General features: G+C 33.2%; 3 protein-coding genes across 3 annotated transcripts; 1 reads left to right on the top strand and 2 right to left on the bottom strand.

Annotated features, from left to right (window-relative positions):
- Positions 1-10,442: 10,442 nt before the first annotated feature.
- On the bottom strand, positions 10,443-14,196 carry LOC112285293 (phosphoserine phosphatase, chloroplastic). The gene is made up of 8 exons (XM_024525974.2): positions 13,918-14,196; positions 13,412-13,791; positions 12,770-12,902; positions 12,244-12,351; positions 11,856-11,949; positions 11,529-11,678; positions 11,132-11,185; positions 10,443-10,755 (listed from the first exon to the last, which is right to left on the bottom strand). Exons 2-8 carry the CDS (start codon positions 13,665-13,667, stop codon positions 10,630-10,632), a joined length of 921 nt encoding a protein of 306 aa, XP_024381742.1. The 5' UTR covers positions 13,668-13,791; positions 13,918-14,196; the 3' UTR covers positions 10,443-10,629.
- Positions 14,197-16,508: 2,312 nt separating this feature from the next.
- Positions 16,509-19,559, top strand: LOC112285860 (GPN-loop GTPase QQT2). Its single transcript, XM_024527161.3, has 6 exons — positions 16,509-16,708; positions 17,037-17,184; positions 17,476-17,702; positions 17,993-18,283; positions 18,482-18,687; positions 19,041-19,559. Exons 2-6 carry the CDS (start codon positions 17,046-17,048, stop codon positions 19,300-19,302), a joined length of 1,125 nt encoding a protein of 374 aa, XP_024382929.1. The 5' UTR covers positions 16,509-16,708; positions 17,037-17,045; the 3' UTR covers positions 19,303-19,559.
- A 795-nt stretch (positions 19,560-20,354) lies between these two features.
- Positions 20,355-21,665, bottom strand: LOC112285861 (small ribosomal subunit protein uS7). The gene is made up of 4 exons (XM_024527167.3): positions 21,549-21,665; positions 21,053-21,324; positions 20,696-20,899; positions 20,355-20,544 (listed from the first exon to the last, which is right to left on the bottom strand). The coding sequence occupies exons 1-4, from the start codon at positions 21,606-21,608 to the stop codon at positions 20,490-20,492; spliced, it is 591 nt and encodes a 196-aa protein (XP_024382935.1). The 5' UTR covers positions 21,609-21,665; the 3' UTR covers positions 20,355-20,489.
- Positions 21,666-22,670: the final 1,005 nt, after the last annotated feature.

Genomic DNA, 22,670 nt, shown 5'->3' with positions numbered 1-22,670 from the left:
ATTGACTCGAAATGAAAAATAAATGAATATCGTCGTCGTAACTTTGTACATGAGTGGGTCTTTTAGGGCAAAGGACAGGATTGAGCATGAACGATGATGGGAAAGCAAATATTTATCTTCATTAGATTTTGGCATCTGTCAAAACATTCTGTTGTTGCGTACAGACATTACATGTCTTTCCAAAAACAATAAAAAAAATCAATACATTAAATTACTGTTCTTATGTTTTTTTTACAAAAAAAAATCAAAAATCAAAAAAATATATTATCAAGTAAAACATATACGGACAGAGTATCATTACAGCAATCAAAGTATACTTATACGATATGGTAAATTTGACCCAGTGTTGTCAAGAAATTATCGTGTACTTCATGTGGACGCAAATCATTGAAATTTATGTTAATTTGATTAGCTTAAACTATCGCCTTTTAGATTATAGCATTTAGAATTTCTGCAAACTCGTGGAATTATTTTCTATGAGGTTTTTTAAGGAGGCTAGATTTTATTAACGAGTAAGTAGTACACGCAGTGTCATTGCAAACATAAAAAAGTTTTTAAATACTTACTGTAACTATTTTAATAAACACAAGTCATACAATGAATTCAAAATATTTGCATGTCATTTAGTGTGTATATATATATATATATATATAATTGTTGTAGTGGGTCCGCCAGTGTATTGCTATTCAAAATGACAACACTTTTGGAAAACAGGCTGGAATAAATTGTAGTCAACCTCGTATTCCAATTATTTTTGTCTTGATCCATCCACATCAAAACATTCCAGAAAAAAATCACGAACCATAAATGAAATCACGACATACATTGTACTCTCGAATATACGAAAACTACTTGGTAGCAACACTTATACTGTTATCATTATTACTATTATATTTTGATTGGTAATCGGGAGGGAGGGAGGGAGATAAGAGTGGAGAGCATGACCATGATGCGCATAATAATGGGCTATGATACAAATCCAACCACAAAGCCTGTAGGAACGCAAGGAATACGACGGGAATAGCCGAATCCTTGCCAGCCGCAAATTACCATCCATCCATCTCATTGCATATCATCAATCCAAATACCGATTCATCCATCCATCCCGGATTACAGCGATTTCATGAGATACAGCCCACAAGGCCTTCCCCTAATTATGGCCTAATTCACCCTCCTGCCCCTCCTTTCGGCCTCGAAACTACATGGAATCTTCCCTCCTCCAGCCTTCTCCATTCTTATTCCCTTCGCATATTTTTGTTTATTATTTACTAATGTTCATTTTTTGGGTTTCTTTTTCTTTGTCTGTCTGGCTGTCTGTCTTTCTCGTTGTTAGCAGGAATAAATGAAGGAGTAAACGAGTGGATTTGGAGATAAAGGGTGAGCAGGGCAGACAACGGTGATGCATTGCTTGGCTTGGCTTGGCTACTTTGATAGAAATAGAGTCACAAAATTGCGGAAAATCTTCTCTGGTTTGTGGGTTTCGGGGAACAAGAAAGAGTCGATTGTGGCTTCGCCCCATTTGGATTGCATTCAATCTTGTCTCCTTCCCCACGTATATATATTTGTATTTGTATATATAGAGAAACTTGCACACACATATGTATGAGTAAAATTGGTGCCTTTAGATCCCAGTGTAAAGCATCCGTTAGGTCAACCCACACCATTGTTAGAAAAAGCTCAAATTCCATTTCCATCAACGAGTTTTCACTATACTAGTTATATATATATATATATATTTACACAAGAGCATTAAGGTTGTAATAAAATTTATTAGCCTTTTCAATTCGCTAACACACTACATCCGTGATATCTTTGGAGAATATCATTGAAGTGATCCCAAGGCCTCCAATTTCCATACATAAATTACCAAAGTTAGGAAAAGAAAAAATAGACATCACATTATTTACACTGGAATCGTAAAAAATAACGATAACGAAGATGCAAAAAGAATAACATAAAATAAAATAAAAATAGTGTACTACAGTTTCATGGTAGCAACAATTCTCAGATTTACTAAAATTATTCCCAGTTTCAATAGTGAATTCCCTTTTCATTGAAATCAGATAAAATCTCACAAGAATGATGAGTTTCTCAGTGTGGAAAAGGGCACGCCAAGAGAATAGCATTCTACCGCGTCTGCTGATTCGAACAGAAGTTCTCCCCCCGGAAGGGCATAGTGGCTTTCCAGAATGTGCCCTGGTGGTTCCCCCACGCCTTCGGGTACCTGGGTACCATGAGAACGCAGCAGCAGGGCCATGTCATCCATTACCGTGGCAGAGGGACGGAGGGCCCGTTCCCAAGATAGCCAAGGGATTGCGCAATAAACGGCCCAGATCGCGAGGCCTGTCGATGCAATCCATCGGCTCGTGTCGCACGGCATGTCTGTTGCGGAGATGGCAACTAGCACGGTCATCAGTTAGTTGTCAATTGCACACATTGCGAGTTATATTGTTGAGAATGGTTGTTGAAAGCTCCTGAGCAGTAGGAGAAAAAGGATAGGAAAAGAATACAGACAAATTCTTGTGCATTGAGATTGCTTTGAGAGACTCATAAACAATCTATATATATATATATATATATATATATGAATAAGAGAATGTAAGATAGACCCAAGTTTTTATTAAATTGACCTATCCATGGTGAAGAATATGATAATCGTGATGAATGTGGGTGGTTTTCATTTGTTTTGGATTCAAGAGTAAAGAATTAAATCTAGAAGTCATTTCATTTTTATTCTTTTTTTTATTTGTGATGATTAGGATGGGTGTGACAACTTAGTAAAAGTTTGGAACTATTTACCATTTTTCCTATCTATAATAATGATAATAATAATACTTAGAAACAAGGCACTTACAAAAGAATAATGTGTAAGTTTGTGAAATTTAACATCAATTTTAAAGAATATGTATCTATAAAATTTTATAAAGAAGAAAACAAACGAAAGTGTACAATTAAGAATAAGATAGAAATTAGTGCTCAAACTTTGTCAAATTTGAAATTCGTGATATTTATAGATTACAATATACCAAATATTATTCATTATAAGTTTTAATTTATATATCCACAAAATTATAATTTATAGGTTATTTAAATCATTAATTATATTATAATCCAAAATAAAAAACTACTTAATAATCAAAATATCATCAAATACTTTTAAAACTAAATTCAATTAAAATATTATAAAATATATCATCTAATTCTAAAGATGTTACCAAGTATTAATATTTCAATAAAACATGTATAAAATATATATATATATATACATATATTTTTAATTTACCAAATAATGTAGAAAATTATGAAAGTAATAATTATATAGTAAATTTTATAAAATATTATTAAGATATGAAAAATATTCAAAGATAATTCTAATAAAAAATAAGATGGTTTATATAGCCTTTTAAATAATAGTCAAAAAATAATTATACGTTTAATATGTGTGTGTATATATATATATATATATATATATATATATATAACAAACTACTATTATATTTTTATTTTTTTGATAATACTAAAATATTAAGAATTTGTTTTAATAAATATATGATACTAGTTTATGCATTACAAAAAGAATTGGACATAATTACTAGTTTTAAAAACTTATAACCTATTATGAAATAAATCTTCTTAAAATCTATTTACAAACTATTATTTGAGATGATATTTTTCAAATATTCTAATTAATTTATATGAAATATACATATTTTCATCTTGGCTTATTATCATGCATTTTAAATTTTTTGTAGTTGAGGACAAACAAATTGTTTAAGTTCTTCTATATTTGTGATATTAAAAATGATTTTGTATAAACATTACATATCAAAATTATCTAAAATCTACAAATCACATTGTTTATTAAATTTAGAAAGTGGTTGGATTATTTTTAAATCCAAAAGATATGATATTATTTGAAATATGGCTTTATCTCATTTATAATAAAATCTTTGGTTCTATTTTGTTTCATTTTTTTTATTTTTAAGTTATTTATTTTAGATTAGGTTGTACTCTCTTTTTAGATTTTTAATATTATGGATCTTAGCTTCACTTAATTGGTTTTAGACCCATAATACCAAAGGGATACAAAAACAATTCTTAATAGTGAATTTCTTGAGTGTCAATAATCTACAAACATTTATAAGGATATCTCTTTTCTCTTCACAAAGATATTTGGCAAACTTGTGGTAGATTTTTTATGTTGGTTATAAATATTTGGGATGCTTTTTCAAAGGCATAAATTCATTCTTAATCAAGTTGTAAATTAGTCCTAAAGGTGGTTGAGTTCTTTCTTAAAGATCAATGATGCAATCATAAAATTATTTTTTTGGCAATATATTCATGTGTTTCTTTTCGAAAACATCTTATAATACTTTATTTTGCTTTGGATTACTAAGTTCTACATTAATGAAGCCTTCATATTGCAAAAATAACCAATGATTTTATTTTTTACTAATTTTTTGTTGTTGCTTATATAAATGCCTTAGCTTCTACAAATAGAGGTTCGATTTTATAGACCTAACATACACTTTCTATGTATTTATTTTTTAGATAAGGCAAGAAAAAATTCAAAACAACAAGATATTTAATTTATTTAAGGATTTTTTTTTGAATATAATAATTCCAAAGAAACATGATTAATTGGAGGTTTTATAATTATATATATAATTATATATTTACACACACACACACACACACACACACATATATATATATATATATATATATATATATATATAATTTTTAAAAATTACTTTTAGTAATAAAATTTTATAAATAAAATCTTGTGAGACTGAAGGTCTTTTATCTATGACTTTTATATATATAAGTTTGACTTTTTGTACTACTAACTATATTTTATTAAATTTAACAAATTTATCATTGAAAAATAAGTAGAAGCACCAAAATCTAATAAAGCAAAGGTATAAACAATAGAAGTTTTAGATCCTTCACAAAATTATATTAAACAATACGTAGAAAACTTAAAAGATAATATATAATATTTAAAGATAACATTCTATAAAAATCTAATTGCATAATTTGTAATATTATTGAATATATAATGCTCTTAATTCATTGTCTTCTTTAATACTTTTATTATTTTTCTTGTGATTTTACTACTTTTTTGAAATAATATATATATATATATATATATATATATATATATATATATATATATATATTTTTTCAATTCACTACAATGTAGGTGGTCTTTCTTATTAACATTGAATTTTTTCTTACATTGTAAGTAAATTGAAACATATCACATCAATTTATATATTTTTATTTAATAATTTAATTTTTTTATGGATTGATTGATAAAAGTCTTTACAAAAAAGATATAAATTTTTTGAGGTTCAATTATGCAAGTTTTTTTTTATTGACATTTTAAAATTTGGTTGTCACATTTGATATCAAAATAAAGAGTTTGATTGCATATTTGAAAATTAATGAATTTAAAGGATGATTTATTTTACATCATATTGATGTTAAGTAGGAAAATTAATTGATAAATGCATCTTTATCCTACATAATATTAAATAATTATTATTAAAATTATAGTGCATATGTTGACACAAATTGATTTCTTTGTCAATTTTGTTTTACTTTAATGATTGATGTACAAGTTATATCATTTTTTTATATATAGATTAAAACTCTACCAAAAGTGTATTTAACTTGTCTAATATACAATCTTATTGTATTGAAAATGATAAAAACTAAGACTAAAAAATTTCATTGAATATAGTTTTAATAAATATAACCTTGAATATTTGGATTAGATAATCAAGAGATTGAGGATGAATAAAAAATTGTCCTTAAATGATATGTCTATGAAACTTAATCTAGTACCAAACCACTTCTTTTTAAGAAGAAATTTCGAAATTCTAGTTGGTGCAATTAATGAATTACTTAAGGTGATGCAATTGTTAAAGAAATTTTTGTTATCTTTATGTCTTTATGATTTATCACTTTTAATATTTATTCAAGTAGTAGACAAATTTGATGTATTAAAAAATTCAAATATATATATATATATATATATATATATATATATATATATATATATTCTATTTCTACACTATAAAAATATTTAGTCATATTAAATTTTCTAAACTAAAGATATTAAAATTATACAAGAATTTAAAAATTAAAAATTATTGAAACTGTAATAATTTTTGAACAAGTTAATCTGAAACCTTCAAAATACTTTGATGTTTTAAAAAAAATATTAATAAATATGAAGCTTTTGTTTTATGCATATTAATCTTATAGAATTTATAACGATTTAAATCCAGAAAAAACATAAATAACATGTAACACTAAAAAATAACTCAAAATAGAAGTAATTGCCATAAAATAATGAAAAATGTGAATGACTATAGTCAAGTATTAAAAAATTAGAGATTCTTAAATTAAAGTTAGAATACAAGAAATGCATTAACAAGTGTAATAATGGTCTCACTCTTGCATTTATATATATTAGCCATCATAAAAGCCTTATAGAACTTTATAAAAACCCTAAGATTTGTATACCAAAGATCAAGTTGTAAGTATCTTTCTTGATTGTATCTTTCTTTCTCTCTCTATTTTAAAATATTCTCTCTATTTAGTTTGTATCTTTGTTAAATAAGGATTTGTGAATATTTTATAATCTTATCTTAATTTTAGAATTATTTATGGTTGCACTTAGAGAGATTTAAAAAAAAAAAACAAAAAAAACAAACACAAAACAAGTATAAAACAACAAGAAGAAAAAGAACCATGTTTAGTTGCCATTTTTTTTATTTGTTTATTAAATTCTAATAACTTGTTTTCTATTTAAACTAAAAAATAAAGCTTTCAAAAATTAATTTTAATTTTCTGTAAATACAATTTTAAATATATATTATTGATAATACTAAAAATATAAATTAGAACAACTTAGCAATCATATAATTGTATGCAATAATTGTTTCTTTTAAAATGCACCAATAATAAAAATTTGGTTGGAGATAAATAAATATGTAATGATAATAACTTCTAAGTCATTACTAATCTATTTATTAAATCTAAATTAATATAATTTAATACAATTTAATTTAAAAAGTTAATATAAAAAGAAAAAAATGAATTCCATTATGAAAATTTGTATTTATATTGTAGAAAATCAAGTTATAAGATACAAGAATATATGAAATTATAAGAGACAAGATTATATGAAATTAATAGGATACAAGGCAAGAGCACAAAATTAAATATGAAAAAGTCAAAAATTAAAAACATCTAGTTGTAATATGAATCTTATAATTAGACAATTTTAGATCACAACCATCAAACAAAACTTTTATTCTACCACAAAATCCTATATGTTTTCAAAAAGTTCTTATAATTTTTAAAATTTCAAGTTATAAATAATAAATTTATTTTGTTTTAGATATTGAAGCCTCAATATGTTTCACAGATAAAGACTTTGTATTGTAGCAAAAATGATAAGATCTAGTAGATATTATCATTACATGACTACTTATTTGTAGAGATTTATAGAAGAAACCAAATCATTGAAAGTAATATTAAAAAATTAGCATCCAATATTCTCTCCAACATCATTCATTATCATTCAAATCTAATAATACTTTTTCTTCTTTGATTTATATATTTTTAATATAAATTGGAAATTAAAAAGGTCATTCTAAGGTTTAGTCTAAATGCCAATAATCATATTGATCTTTATTTGTTATTGTAATCTTATAGTAATATAAATAATATCAAATTTTATCTAAAAATAAATGTTAATATATTGCCAAAATACTAGTTTTATAATTTTATAAGTAATCTTTGAGGTTGATTTGAGGATTAATATTAATAAGTATCTACTTATTAATACTTTATAAATTTTTTATTTTTTATTTTTTTGGATTATCATCTTTTATATTATTTAGACAAAATAATTATTTATTTAAAGAGCATGGAGGAGCATGAATAACATATATGCTTTGTATTACAAAAACTTAAAGGTTTAGAATTATATTCCAAGTTAGAAAACATAAATTTTACCAAATTCAAGTCAATTTTTTCAAATATATTATTTCAAGTAAAGATTTTTCAATAGATTATTAAAAAAAAATATAGTCTATTATGGATTAAACAACTCCAAGAATTATACAAGATGTCCAATATTATTTAGAATTTATAAATTTTTATCAAATATTTATTAAGAACTTTTATCTAATTATTACTTTGTTCATACAATCAACTTCTAAAATATATATATATATATATATATATATATAGTCATTTTTTTCAACTCTTATAAAACTACTTATACTTTCAATAGCAATTTGATATATCTACAAAAATAAATATATATAATATGCACACAAATAATATCATTGAAGCTTCTTAATATAAATATTATCTTTTTAGTATGTTTCTATCTACTTATACTTATTTTTAATTGATTATATTTACTTAATTTATAAGTAAATTCATTATACTATCTCTTCTTTTAATAAATTAGTTCCACAAGAAGCAATCAAATTAATTTATAAGTCAATAAAGTCTAAGATCTGTATTCTAAATAAGTTGTAATTAATGTTTTGCATAAAGGTGGTTAATAAGTTCCTTTAATTGTTGGTAATGTTCTACATCAAGGCAAAAAAATCATAAAGTTATTTGATTGTTGTTGAGGCCTATATAACTACCTTTATACAACATATTTTATATGCCATCAAGTGTAATATCCAATTCCAATAGTATTATTATGTATTGACAATCTTTCTGAAGATTGTGATACCAAATGGATTATATCTTGCTATAAATTTGAAAACAAATATCTGTCTAAAGGATATTTATTACAATTCTAATATTGTCCAAATTGAGACAACTCAAGTGCTTTGTATGGTAATTCAACAAATAACAACTCTCAAAATAAATCTATCAATTGTTGATTTTTTATGTTACAAAGAAGTTTTAAAATTGATTTTTAGACCTATTTCTCTTTAATTCATACTGTCTTGTTTTCAATAGTTGACCTTTAGCTTTGATGGGTGTCATTAATCAAATATTGTAATGCATATTGATACACTTGAAAGAATCTTACATAGCTTCTATGTATGCTTATTAATATTATATACACACAAATATACAAAAAATTCAATTTTATATTGGCGCCTCCTTGAATTTGACTTCTTCTCAGTTAGATTCTTAATTATTATTATTATTTCATTATGATGTATTGGTAATTGTTTTCTTTTTAATATGTTGATTGTAATACAAGGCTTAATGAAAGGACACATAAAATATATAGTGGGTCATTGTTGACTATGATAATTACAATTAATAAAACCACTGAAGTTTTAGATTTCTTTCAAATTTTATCCAAATTTCAATAGAATTTATTTAATATGTACATAAAGTTGTAAACAAAGTGTTGTAAAATAGCATAGGAACATCTTTTTTTTCTTGCATAAATAAGTACAACAATTCAAATATGAGTTTTTAATAATATATATATATATATATATATATATATATATATATTATTTATGTGATCTAAGTTAAATAAAACCAAATATATGATGTATTTAATTAATAATTAAAATTTTGAATAAAAAATACAATTCATTAAGCATATAATTTTTTATAGAAGAAATAATACTTAAGTATCAATACCTTAGAATATATTACAAGAAAAAGCATCAAAAAAGCTAAAAGAAAAAGTTATTTTTGAGACATAAAATATTTTTAAAATCATTTTTATTAAACATCAAATATTAATCTTCGTCTATGCCCAATTAGTGGATGGATTCTCCCTGACCCAATACAATTACTCAAACAAGCTGATGATGCTTTGTTTTAATTTACCATGTGGGTATATGAATGATCATAAAAAACCCTCAAGACTCTCAAGCATGTTTTCTATTGTTTACTATTGATACAGGTCTGACACTATACTACTGTCTGCTTTCCAGAAATACATGCATAAATAAATTGAAAAAATACCTTCTAGAGCATAGATAATCCATGACGACATGCGACCATGACTCAAGGAGTCGAATAGAGACAACTGTTGTGATGGAGTCAACTTCACAAAATAGTATTGCTTCATCTAATTCTCTTTCGCTATTTCGAGTTCAAACATTCAATTTCTAGTTAGTTGTTTCAATTCCCATTCTGTAAGATAAACCACGCATGAACGTCCTCACAACCATCCATGAACATCCTCAATTCAAATGGGGCTTCCTGAATCAACAAGGTTGGACGAAAGTTGGATTGGAGGCGGAATTTGCAGTCTGAAGCCTGACGGTACTTAATAGGCAACTTGCAACTGAGGGGTAGATAAGAACTGGAGTTGTTGGACGAGAAAAAATACACCAATATATTAGGAAGAACATAACTATGAGTATGATAATGCGACCGAAAATCAGGTTGAGACAGCATGCAAAACTCTCAGACTAATATGTACCAAAATTCTGTATAAAAATATGCTCAAGAAAGTGGCACATGAAGGTTTTGAGAATTTCTCACACGTCCAAATCTTGAATTTTTAGAATTTTTTGTAACATCGTCAACAGATATCAGGCTTTAGTCTAGCACACAGCAGACCACGCTCCAGGTAGAAAGGATTACTTTAGGTGATGATTGTTTTCAGTTGAGCGACTCAATGAGATCTTGGAATGAAGTAACAAACCAGTCTGCTCCGGCCACCACACTATGGCGTGCCACGACACCACCGTAGCAGATGAAAAGATCTGCACCACCAGGTCTTCGGGCCTGCAAGTAAAAAGTCTTTGCTTAGACACCAGAGCGTAAATGATTACGCTAATATTGCTGGATGAAAACCAGTGGGGAATGACAAATGATATGGACTATTGCTTTCCGACTCGATGAAAACAACAAGTATTGAGCAAATATGAAATTTAATTAATAAATAAATAAAAGAACTATTGAAAAATTCCAAGACAAATGAACCACTTAAACAAAGAAAGAATTTGCCAGATGAATACAAGTCCAGCATAGAAATAGCTCCAAAATTAATAGCATTTCATAATCTTGAGTAATATCCCAATCGAAGTATGTAAGTCCTTTTTCGGTCCTTTTTTCGACTTCAGGATAAGTAAAGAATACTGATGAGAAAAAGGTATCTTGCCTCAAGGTCTGTAGCACCATCTCCTATCATCACCAAAGTTTGATATCCGTGTTCCTATGTGTCCAACAAACACAATGTTCATTCAAATGACTTATTGGCGGTTGAAAACTTCTATTACGCATTATTGTTCAGAAACATCATGGAAAATTTGAAATACAAAGTGCAAGTATCTTCACACCAGATTTTACAGTGATCATCCAACACAATCACAAGAAAGAGGTGAAGAATCCAGTCAACCAGATGACTGTGCATTTCAACACTGGAATTGATGTTGCCGTTCTTGAAAACCAGTAACACATTCATTGGGAAATAGTGGTTTGAGACGACATTTTAAATCCTTCTTCCATCGAAAACAACAAGAATGTGAAAAGTAGGATTTCATGAAATAATAGTTTACCTTTTTGATTTGTTCTATAGCCTGGGCCTTGCCCCCACTTCTTGAAGTAGGTTCTGTAGCATCAAAACCAGTATATTCGCCATCGTCGCCAAAGAGAAGCGAGTTAGCGAACACATTGTCGCTTGGAATGTGCAACTGAGCAGCTACAGGCTATGTTCAACCAAGAATTAATATTAGAAATGAAATTTATAGATTAAGTGAATGTATGATAAAGAGCATTTAAAATGCATACAATTTTTTATAAACATTTCATCTCAAATAACAATGAACTTCATCGGTATCCATGCCCGTGAACAGAAGACAAAAACCAAAGGAGAGAAGAACTACCGCAATCATCTGCCGAAAACCCCCCGACACCAGAAACACATCGGTTCCACGTGAGTGCAACTTAGATACTAATTCCCGTATGCCTTGGCTTAAGCTGCACAGAAGGATCAAAGTTATCCATCTCAGCATCATCAGACATTTTACTATAAGCAAAATACTAGTGAGCTCTAAATAAGAGCTAAACTTCGACCCTACTCCCAACTTTTGAGCTCAAATCTTAAGTACGGCTGGTTTAGCATCGAGACAGATCATTCGAAGCACAAACCTGACTACACATCTCAATACTTCAAGACAGATTCATCTTGCACGTATAGACAGATCAATAATATCTAGCATTCAATAGTTTAAATTAAATATACAATTGTAGATTTGGTCTGAGATAACATACCGTGGAGGTCTGGTGTCGAGAAACTTTGCCAAAGTTTGTACAGAGGGACGAAACAATGCAAGCCTAGCAGCAAGTGCGTCCTCAAAAGGCACTGAACCTCCCATAGCCCTGCCATACAACAGAATCAACATATAATTTCAGGATTGATTATAAATTTTCTAATAATGCAAGAGCATTCGGACAGAGAGTATCCAAATACATGGGCCTGAAGATGAACAGTATCATTGTCTTTAAGTAAAGAGCTACAAATATGGTCAAAGATGCTACGGAATTGGTATCAACACACGAGAGAAAAATCCTGCTGAGACCGTGCCCGTGCCTACACTTTTGTAATTGGATGAAGGAATTGTTGCAAAGACCTTCATAAGTATTCATTTTTCACAAAACCAGTACTGTTCCTGTGACAAATCATGCAAAAATTGCGGGCCATGTGGTCTACCTGGGTCGATAGCACGAAAGAAAAGTGATGAGAAGCATTTGTACCACTTGAAAGAATACATACACAATGGGAGAAAGAAGCTCAGACCTGGCCGTCCATGCAGCAACTGCTTCCCCTGCTCCGCAGAAGGCTGCTAGCTCATCAATTCCTTCGTCCTCACAAACTGTGCTATCAACATCGAAGCACACCGCCTGTGCGCTCCGCCACGTCGCTACCACGTCTGCAAGATCCACCCTAGAATGAACCGCAAAATTGGTAAACAGAACTAAAACCACCATCCTGTACAGATGTTGGAATCTAATGTTCTCAATCATGTCAAGAAAAATCTCGCAGATTCTTGCCACCACTCTCGGAATGTAAAACCTGGATCCCAAGGAAATGGCTTTTGGATGACGTAATTTCCAAGTTCTTGAAGACTAACGCCGATGGAGTGAACCAGCGAAGCGATCCATATATTTACAGATACTGATAAGACCGCTTGGTTTACTACCATTTAGGAAAGATGGAGATAAATTCATAATTGAACAGTATCGCTGTACCATTTGATCTAATGTTTCCAGTAATAATCAAGAAAACCCTGATGATTGTCTCGAACTCTCTCAATTTGCAAACATAGACAATCCCGATCGCGCAGTTCTCTCCGCACGCCAAGCACGAGAAGCAATCAAACAGACAACGACAAATCACGTGCTGAGAGTGAAATAGTGCAACAAAACTTGAAGCACAAACCTGCTGTCGAACTCGTAGAAAACGTAGCATTTTCTCCAGGACCTGCCTGCATTGCCATCGCTAACCCCGATATTTTGCGGGACGATGGAACGCCAGATCCACAGCTCACGGAAGCAAACGGCGAGAGGCGAGACGTACGCGACCTTGAGGCAACCAATCTCACACTCCTCTGCAAAGGCACAACAGCAGCATCGCAGCCTCTCGTGGACAACCCTTGTGGCGTCGACGACATCAACCGCGACCGAAGGGCCTCCATGGTCACGTGTACACCTCCCGTTTCAACTTAACCAGCCGAGAATGCTATACATACACCGAATGCCAGCGTACCACAATCTTCAACTACATGCTCGTCGCCTAACTCCACGGAATCGCTCGTCTCTCTACTTGCCACAAACCACTTCCAACCCCTTAACCACGCAAAAACAAGGACATGTCCAAGGATTGCCTCAAAAAACAAGAAAACAAAAACAAAAACAAAACAGAATAAAAATAATTATTCGCCGCACCAGATGCTTCCAAGCCAGGAATCACGAAACGCGACGACAAAGCTCAATTCAACTCAACTCCAAATCGAGCTTGCCCATCGTCGTCGGAGCCTATCCACAGAGATGATTCACACGGCCATCGAGACACTATGCGGGGAAGCATTGGGAATGTAATGCAAAGATTCCTGCGCATCCACTTCGCGGACAAAAACGACGGAAGATGCGCACGCATGGTCGATGCACGATTCCAGGGTTTTTGCACACATTTAGTGACTGCTTAACACCTACCAACGCGGTTTCTTCTCCAGCCCTTGGTCATCGCTACAAATTGAAGGCAGACTCCCTTGGGTTACCGACTCTCCCGGTGGTAAACCGCCTCTTCCGGGAGATAAATTCATCCATGGATAAATCCGCATTCATCTTCCCATTCAAGAATTAGGGTTGACGCTTCGACGCTACGAACAATCAACGGGCATGCAGGCCATGAAGGCCGTCCTAATACTTCCTTTTACTTTTACTTTTACTTTACTTGTTGTTCTTTTGGACTTTGACATTACTTGACTTGGTTTTTGTTTTTCTCTACTTGTTGTGAATTCGACTCATGTTTCGACTCATGTTGCGTCCGGTTCTCATCAGTGGAGTTTATACCGATGCGTTATACCCATTTTTTTCTTCTTTTGTTTTCTTGTATTTTTTTGATGATTTGTTAGTGTTGTTGATTAATTGCAAATAGAGATGAATAAATTGGACAAATTTCAACATTATGCAATTTTACATCCTCAACGCCTGCAAACTTTGTTGTGCTGTAACTCCAAATTTATAGTAATCCAATGTTATAAAGATTTGTTTATTTGCATGACAAATATTTTATAATGCAAAATTGTGATGGATTGGGGGAAATAAAAGTGGTTTGTTGTTTAAGCAAAGAACACAAATCAAAGTTTTAAGTTCAAAATCTTTTAGAAAGAATATTTATAAATTTTATGTATTTTATATAAATATGAGATAATAAAACATATTAATCTTACAAAACAAAATAAATTGCATAATTTTTAGAATTAGGTGTTGTTTGCCTATTTTGATAAATTAATAAACATTATTCATGAGATTGTTTACACAAGCTTAGTAGAATATTCTAACTGTTTATTTAGATGACATACAGTCCAATATCTACATGTGTTTATTTAAAAAATATAGATAGGACTAGAAAGAGACTTCAAGAAATTAAGGTGTTTAAAAAATAAATTAGTAACTAAAAAAAAATTATAAATATATTCTAAATTTATTGGCACTGAATTGATACAAACAAGTTTGTTACATTTGTTATAAAGACGTGTATTTAAATAAAATAATTTAAAATATTTAAAATATTTATACTCTTTGTAGAATTTTACAAAGATTTTGTGTATAAGGTGTTATTGCATCAAAATTATGTTTTCTTCTCAAAGTTGTAAAAGTCTTTATACAAAGAAAAGAAGTGAAAGGCCACAAAACAAATCAAAACAAACATAAAGTACTTGGTATGATATAAAAACAAGAAATAAATTTTAAAATTTTACAAGCAGATTAAAATATCGCAGATCAGCTTTAGTAAATTAATTCAGTGATTTGTAAAAAAATTAATAATATATATTTTGATATTTTATTACCAAACTTATATATAACAAGTTATATACTTTTGAAGTAAGTTTATATTTCACGTACTAATAAGATATGTCATAAGACTATGTTACAGAAGTTAAATTTTCTAAACTACTTTTAAACCATGTTTTTTATATTTTTGTATTTATAAGAAGATTTAATCATTACATTTCTTAAATAGCATTTTTTTTGATAGATTTTATTGGCACTCTAATGATCAAATCATCTTATTTTGTTATGTTAATATTAAAATTTATTAACTTAGTAATCTTATTTTTTTTATTAATTTAAAATAATAATATTTTACCTTAATTGGTAAGTTTATTTATCAGTATGCAAGATCTCTTATTAAAGATCTTCTACAATTAGTGGAATCTACTTGAAAAAAATATATGCATTTATCTTTGAAACTATGACAAGTGTAAAGTATATGTTTTTTTTTTTTTTTTTTTTTCATCAATTTTGTAAGATTAAATATTCATTATGTTAATTATATTTTAAAATTATATACATATATATATATATATAAACATACACGCTTCCAAAATATATCTTTTGATATTCTAATATCATATCATATCATTATTAATATTTTTTATGAATGAAAAAAAAATACATCTGTAAGATATGGAAATCTCCACTTATTATTGTATATGTGATTTATGTGTATACCTACAATCCTATTTCTTTATTTAAAACTTTGCATCTAAGTTCAATAGAACCTCCAAGTTTGAATTTTTTAAAATAAAAATTGTAGTTGTGATATGTTTATGCCAATTAAGACTACCGAACATTATAAAATGTTACATTCTTACCCCAACTCGAGGCATGGTGTCCATCTTACTTAGCTCGTTACTTAATCCTACTACCGCGTTCACGGTCACAGGGATGCAGACGGTGGTCTCATAACCGTGATCTTCAGAACCCTAACTATCTTCTCATTGCTTGAAGGGCAGTTCAGTTGGCCTGACTGACGAGGTTTCATGATTCTCACTTCGCCTTCATGAATCGAGAAGCTCGATCTGTCTAGTTACACGAATTCATAGCGTACTTAAAGACAATAATCTCGAGCGTCGCTTTTACTATTTCTGGCACGGAAGCGAAGACTGGCAATTGTCTCACGAAAACGTAATCGCTCAGAACATCAAATTTTGCATCCTTTGTTTCGCAGGTGCAGTTTTGATTCACGTCAGTTGGGTTCGTCTTTTATGGGGATTTTGTGGTGATTGGGCAACGCTAGTGCTGCCAGTGGGAACGGTTAGTCGGCCAGGTTGGAGCTTTGAATGACTGTTGGGATGGAGGGGTTTTGGCTGGTTGAGGTTTAGGGTTTGCTGTTGTCGATGACATTGATCGGTGCTTGCGGAATCGTGTTTTGATAGAAGTATCGATTGCCGTGATTATGTCTGTCGTAGGACAACGGTAGTGCTGTTAGTGGGAATGGTTAGTCGGCGCGGTCTTCCTGGTTGGGTCTTTGAGACGTATTGAGCGTGTCCTTGCAGGGATTTAGAATGGACGATACTGCAGAAGGGAAGTTACAAGGCAAAGCAGCTGACGATTCTGAAGAGGCATCCAGTAGTAGTGCTAGCTCAGCCCCCGGTAATATGGTGCACAAAAAGCCGGTTGTGATCATTGTCATCGGGATGGCAGGTGCGCTCTTCACTGAAGTTCTTTGTTTTGAATAGTTGGGCGTCAGTCTCTTTGTTTTCAAAAGATACTCGCTGCATGAGCTTGTGTGTTGATATATGATTTTGCCTCATGGAAGAGGCAGTAGTGTACTCCTTGTGCCCACTTTTGCAACATGTTCCTTCAAAGCCCCAGCCCTGGTTTGGAGTCTTCTCTCGTGCTCGCCAAAGAAACGCCCAATTCCTAGACCTGCCACAATTACTTATTGTGAGCTCAGAAATGACTATTGATTTGAGTTTGCAACCGGGTATGTAGGTAGTGGAAAGACGACTTTGATGCAGCGGCTGGTATCACATCTATCAACCTCCAAAAGCAGAGGCTACGTATTGAACCTTGACCCTGCAGTGATGTCTCTACCTTTCAGTGCAAACATTGATATCCGTGATACTGTAAACTATAAGAATGTGATGAAGGAATACCACTTGGGTCCCAATGGGGGAATCCTGACATCTCTCAATCTATTTGCCACTAAGTTCGATGAGGTAAATTGTTCGACTCATTAAGGATATCTTCTTGTATTGATATCCGTGATACTATAAACTATAAGAATGTGATGAAGGAATACCACTTGGGTCCCAATGGGGGAATCCTGACATCTCTCAATCTATTTGCCACTAAGTTCGATGAGGTAAATTGTTCGACTCATTTCGGATATCTTCTTGTGGCTCGAAACTGTGTTGTTTGGTGCTTGTAATTTTGTCTTTGGCAGAATTTGCCCTCAATGATGTCTGAAAACAATGAGGATGATATTGACAAGCGTTTGGGGTGCCAGGTTGTGGGATTGGTAGAGGCACGGGCGGCCGATCTAGATTATGTACTTGTGGATACCCCTGGACAGATCGAAATTTTCACGTGGTCGGCCTCTGGTGCGATAGTTATTGAAGCTTTCGCATCTTGTTTCCCAACAGTTGTAACTTACGTCGTTGACACACCACGATCCGTGAACCCGGTGACTTTTATGAGTAACATGCTTTACGCATGTGGTATACTGTATAAGACACGGCTTCCACTACTTTTGGCGTTCAACAAGGTTGATGTTGTGAAACATCAGTTTGCCGTAGAGGTACAAATTAACCCTGAACCAGATAAATATATAGGACATTACGAGGACTTCAATGTTGCTGTACTCTAATCGTAATTCGATGCCCTCATAAAATTTTGTTGTGCATGTTTATAGTTTGGTCGGGATCACTTTTACAGCTGTTCCTCGATAATGGCATTCAAAATGCTGCTTGAATATTTGTGCGCTTGTCTACTGCAGTGGATGGATGACTTTGAGGCTTTTCAAGCTGCTGTGGAGGGCGATTCGTCTTATTCCTCGAGTCTGAGCCGCAGTCTTTGCTTGGTTCTTGATGAGTTTTACAAAAATCTTAGCAATGCCGGAGTTTCAGCTGTGACAGGGGAAGGTATCGAGGATTTCTTCCACCAAGTGGACAAGTGTGCTGATGAGTACATGGAGTCTTACAGGTACGTGTACCAAGCTGGTTACAATGTTTGTTCTAATCTTGATGGGTCGGTTGCTATTGCATTCAGTGTCGTTACTGAAAGTTCTGCTATCTACTGGGATACGAGGAAGTTCCTCACCAGCAGAGTGTACACAGGACACCAACTTCAGATGGCAAGAAGGGTTGACAGTACAAGTTTTAAGAAGGAACACTTAAACTTCATGTGAATAGCTCAAGGAAATCTTTCTCATGAGGCACTAGAAAAAGTCCATTTGTCTAGTGCAGGATGTTTGTTCATTTTATTACCTTTCGTGCAGATTTTCCTTTTTTCCTTTTTTCCCTTGTTTTGAACTCCAACTTTGCTTTCCTACTTAGGCCTGATCTCGAGAAGCGGAAAGCTGAAAAAGCTCAAGTCGAGGCCAAACGGCGGGAAGCAAATATGGCTCGGTTGCAGAAAGACCTTGACGATTCTAAAGGTCAAAACGTGGTTCTGAGCGCTCCGCGTCGCATGGAAGATGGAGATGAAGAGGACGAATTAGATGAAGAGGAAGAGGAAGAGGAGGACGATGACGACGACGCAAATGGAGAAGAAGAGCGCGGTGATGAAGTATTCCGTGAAATTGGAGGTCGTCTCTGATTATTCAGATATTTTTGGGCTTTGTATGACTTATACATAACCGGAGTTACAGGATCAGTCTCCCATGTTTTTGATCATTTGAGCAATGGCCTGAAACTTGCAAATTCCTGGCAATATTCAATCTGAACAATCTTGATCGTACTTTAGAATGGAGTAAAAACTTTCTGGCATGCTATTCCATGCAATCAACGTCAAAATTAACTTGTCACTCTGTTATGATTTTAAAAAGTAAGAATCTCTTGTAACCTTTACAGTTAGCCCAATTTTGTTTCCGGGATGAGTAGGAGCAATTGGTTCATGTTATACTGACGAACCCGCAGAAAGTATATACATTCAATGCGCAACCGAATGGTATTATGAAAATAAGCGTGTGCAGCTCACTACTAAAAGCTATTTGAATATTTGAAACCAGAACAATAATTCACTGTTGGTAGGTGGGTGTAGATTAGCAATACTTCCCGCCAGTATTAGCGTCCAAGCTTACTTGTCAGTTGCACTTGACGAGAAAATTGCACATGGAAATACTCACGCAAGGGTGTAAACGTGTAAAATACCTTTCACCCCTTAAATTCGGTCGGTAAGTGGGATATGAGCGTGTCACCCTGGTTTTGTCTTTCCGGGCTGTTGTGGTTGCACGGATAACAGCGCACGTAAAGCGCTCTGTATAATATGGAACTATCATGATCAAGCAGCGATTTGTCATACATTGAAGATACTTTTTACGCTATTTTCATGCGTGCCATAGCTAGAAAATGTAAGTGGAAAGATCAACATCAAAAACGAGAAAAGAAAAACATGGCATGAGGGAACATGATTTAAAAATGAGGCAGACAATCGCAGGAAAAATACATTCGCAAAACCACTCGTAAAGAAAAAAATTAAACTAGTGAATTCGGAATTCCTACACTGGATTGTATTTCAGCTCCAGTCCACAATGACCAAATTTAAACGGTACATACACATTGCAGGTCAAGACAAACCAAGCAAATATTACTTAAATTGCCACAGATGATGCCCCAAATCTGCACAACACCTTATAAAACAAAAATATCTGGAGGAAACATATGTGGCGAACCACAACTTGAATAATCAAAATATGAGTAGTCAAATCAAACCACCAAAAATTTATAGACACCGTTGTGTAATGAAACACTACTTTTATAAGCAACCACCATCCTGATACTAGCTTAACGATTGGCTTTGGCCACACGCTCGATCTCGTCCTTCTTCTTGATGGCGTAGCTGTCACAACCAACCACGCTATGTCAATCCCCTCAACATCCCATTTCTTTTCCATTCCACCACAAAATCCATTCACTATCCACCATATCACTCAATTCCCTCCATGCATCCCACCCCTCACACACCTCGCCCCAATCCCAACACCTCCTACCTGTTCGACGAACCCTTGGCCGCGTTTATCAACTCGTCCGCCAAGCACTCCGCGATCGTCTTGATGTTCCTGAACGCCGACTCTCGCGCACCCGTCGTCAGCAAGTAGATCGCCTGGTTCACCCTCCTCAATGGAGAAATATCCACGGCCTGCCTCCTGATCACTCCAGCGGATCCGATACGCGTTGCGTCTTCACGAGGACCACTGTACCCATTCCCACCGCGACCTCTCAGCTCCCGAGCCCCACATCATCCCGCATAACCCTAAATTCCTGTTGCAACCTCTCCTCCCGCCCATGCGCCCATCCCCCGCCTCTCCCCCCAATATGCAGCTAAACAAGTGTTCGAGATAACCTACCTGTTGATGATGGCATCCACGATGACCTGGATGGGGTTCTGGTCCGTCAGCAGGTGGATGATCTCCATCGCGTGCTTCACGATGCGCACCGCCATCAACTTCTTCCCGTTGTTGCGCCCGTGCATCATCAGGGAGTTCGTCAACCTCTCAACGATGGGGCATTGCGCCTTCCTGAAACGCTTCACGGAGTACCGCCCGGCGGTGTGGGGCACGAAGGTGGCATGCTTGTCCACCGACACGGCAATGTAATCCGCCAGAGAGATATCGTTAATCTGCACACCCGACACAAACAACGCGACTCCAAACCGTCAGCTCGCCCTAACACACTCCCATCATATGCAGACCGCATCGCAGATCGCGACCGAGTCCCAATTGCGCACCACTCCATCACGAAACCCTCAAAACCTTGCCACCGAAAAACCCTAAACCCCGCGTTCCACAAAACAGTTAGGCAGAGAACGTGAAGACAGGCTGAAGTGGTGGGAAAAAAACGAACCTCGATGTCGTCGAACGACCAGCGCCCGAAAAGCTTGACTTCAGGTTGCGCGACAGCCATGGTTGGCGCGGCAGAGGAGCGTGGGAGTGGTCTAGGCGAGGGGGCTCGACCGATGGCGCTTGGAAAAGAGGGCTACTATGCAGCTCCGTGGCCTTCTTGCACCTCCCGACTCCCCCAACCCTAATTCCTCCCGGGCAGCTCCTGCCCCCGCTCTCGGGCAGATATTCTGAGCAAAACAGACGCTGTCTCTCTTTTTGAATCAGCTCATTTTGGTTTTGGAATTCTTTGTGTCTAAAAACTGTAGAAGTTTAAATGCAGTTTTCTCTTTATCTCTTTTCTCTTTATTATCACTTTGAAGTACTAGGTAGGTTGACTCTTCAGTATATATTTTTGTTTAAAAAAAAAGTTTAATTAGTAATGGATTTTAAAACGATTTTTTTTGTTAAAAGGACGTATGTACCTTTACATCATCATCATCCCAAAGCTAGCCATGGGGTGATTGAGAGTGGTTACTGGATCACTTTGAATGTTCGCATCTCAAAAAAAAATCAGATTATTATCTAGCTTTAAAGTTTTATAATAAGTTGCAGAATATTTTTTTTGTAATGAGGATTAAGTTAATATTATTGATGAGGCTGGTAAGAAGGTTTTGAATATGTCAAGTATTCTCAATTTTATTTAGAAAACACATTAATAAAATTAGATAGTTTTTTTTAAACTCATTACTTAAAAAACTTCTATCTAAAGATATATATAATATCCTCCTTGTTGCCACTAACTATATATATATATATACAAAATAAAAAAATAAAAAAATCTTTGTTCAAATGACCAACTTCACCTCTATGTCCCTTGTTGCCACATTGTGAATGACATACTTTAGCAAGAAGGTAGAAACCTTCTTTCTAAAAAGAGCACGAACTAGTGCAAGAAGAAGAGTCCACAAAAAACCTTTGTTGCAATAGAAGTGAGAGTTGGGCCTTAGTTGCTATAGTTGTAGCTATTATGAGAACATCAATGACGAATAAAAGTTTAGCCAAGGTGCATGATAAAATAATAGGTGATAAAGATGAAGAGTAGCTATGCAATATGAGAGTACAAGTAGATGTTGATTTTGGAGAA

This window comes from Physcomitrium patens, chromosome 8, assembly GCF_059467195.1.
Source record: "Physcomitrium patens ecotype Gransden chromosome 8, ASM5946719v1, whole genome shotgun sequence".
Classification (NCBI taxonomy): domain Eukaryota; kingdom Viridiplantae; phylum Streptophyta; class Bryopsida; order Funariales; family Funariaceae; genus Physcomitrium; species Physcomitrium patens.
The sequence above is the reverse complement of the archived record's forward strand: the minus strand, read 5'-3'. Positions and strand labels throughout refer to the sequence as shown.

What these genes read in the sequence shown, in the direction of transcription:
- LOC112285293 (XM_024525974.2), bottom strand. Translation starts at nt 13,667, where the DNA reads ATGGAGGCCCTTCGGTCGCGGTTGATGTCGTCGACGCCACAAGGGTTG. An exon ending in CTATAGAACAAATCAAAAAG is followed by an intron (nt 11,186 to 11,528) that starts GTAAACTATTAT and finishes TTGGACACATAG; the next exon opens with GAACACGGATATCAAACTTT. An exon ending in ATGGTGCTACAGACCTTGAG is followed by an intron (nt 10,756 to 11,131) that starts GCAAGATACCTT and finishes TTTTACTTGCAG; the next exon opens with GCCCGAAGACCTGGTGGTGC.
- LOC112285860 (XM_024527161.3), top strand. Translation starts at nt 17,046, where the DNA reads ATGGACGATACTGCAGAAGGGAAGTTACAAGGCAAAGCAGCTGACGAT. An exon ending in CATTGTCATCGGGATGGCAG is followed by an intron (nt 17,185 to 17,475) that starts GTGCGCTCTTCA and finishes CCGGGTATGTAG; the next exon opens with GTAGTGGAAAGACGACTTTG. An exon ending in TTGCCACTAAGTTCGATGAG is followed by an intron (nt 17,703 to 17,992) that starts GTAAATTGTTCG and finishes TTGGGGTGCCAG; the next exon opens with GTTGTGGGATTGGTAGAGGC.
- LOC112285861 (XM_024527167.3), bottom strand. Translation starts at nt 21,608, where the DNA reads ATGGCTGTCGCGCAACCTGAAGTCAAGCTTTTCGGGCGCTGGTCGTTC. An exon ending in GGTCGTTCGACGACATCGAG is followed by an intron (nt 21,325 to 21,548) that starts GTTCGTTTTTTT and finishes TCGGGTGTGCAG; the next exon opens with ATTAACGATATCTCTCTGGC. An exon ending in GTGGATGCCATCATCAACAG is followed by an intron (nt 20,900 to 21,052) that starts GTAGGTTATCTC and finishes GAATGGGTACAG; the next exon opens with TGGTCCTCGTGAAGACGCAA.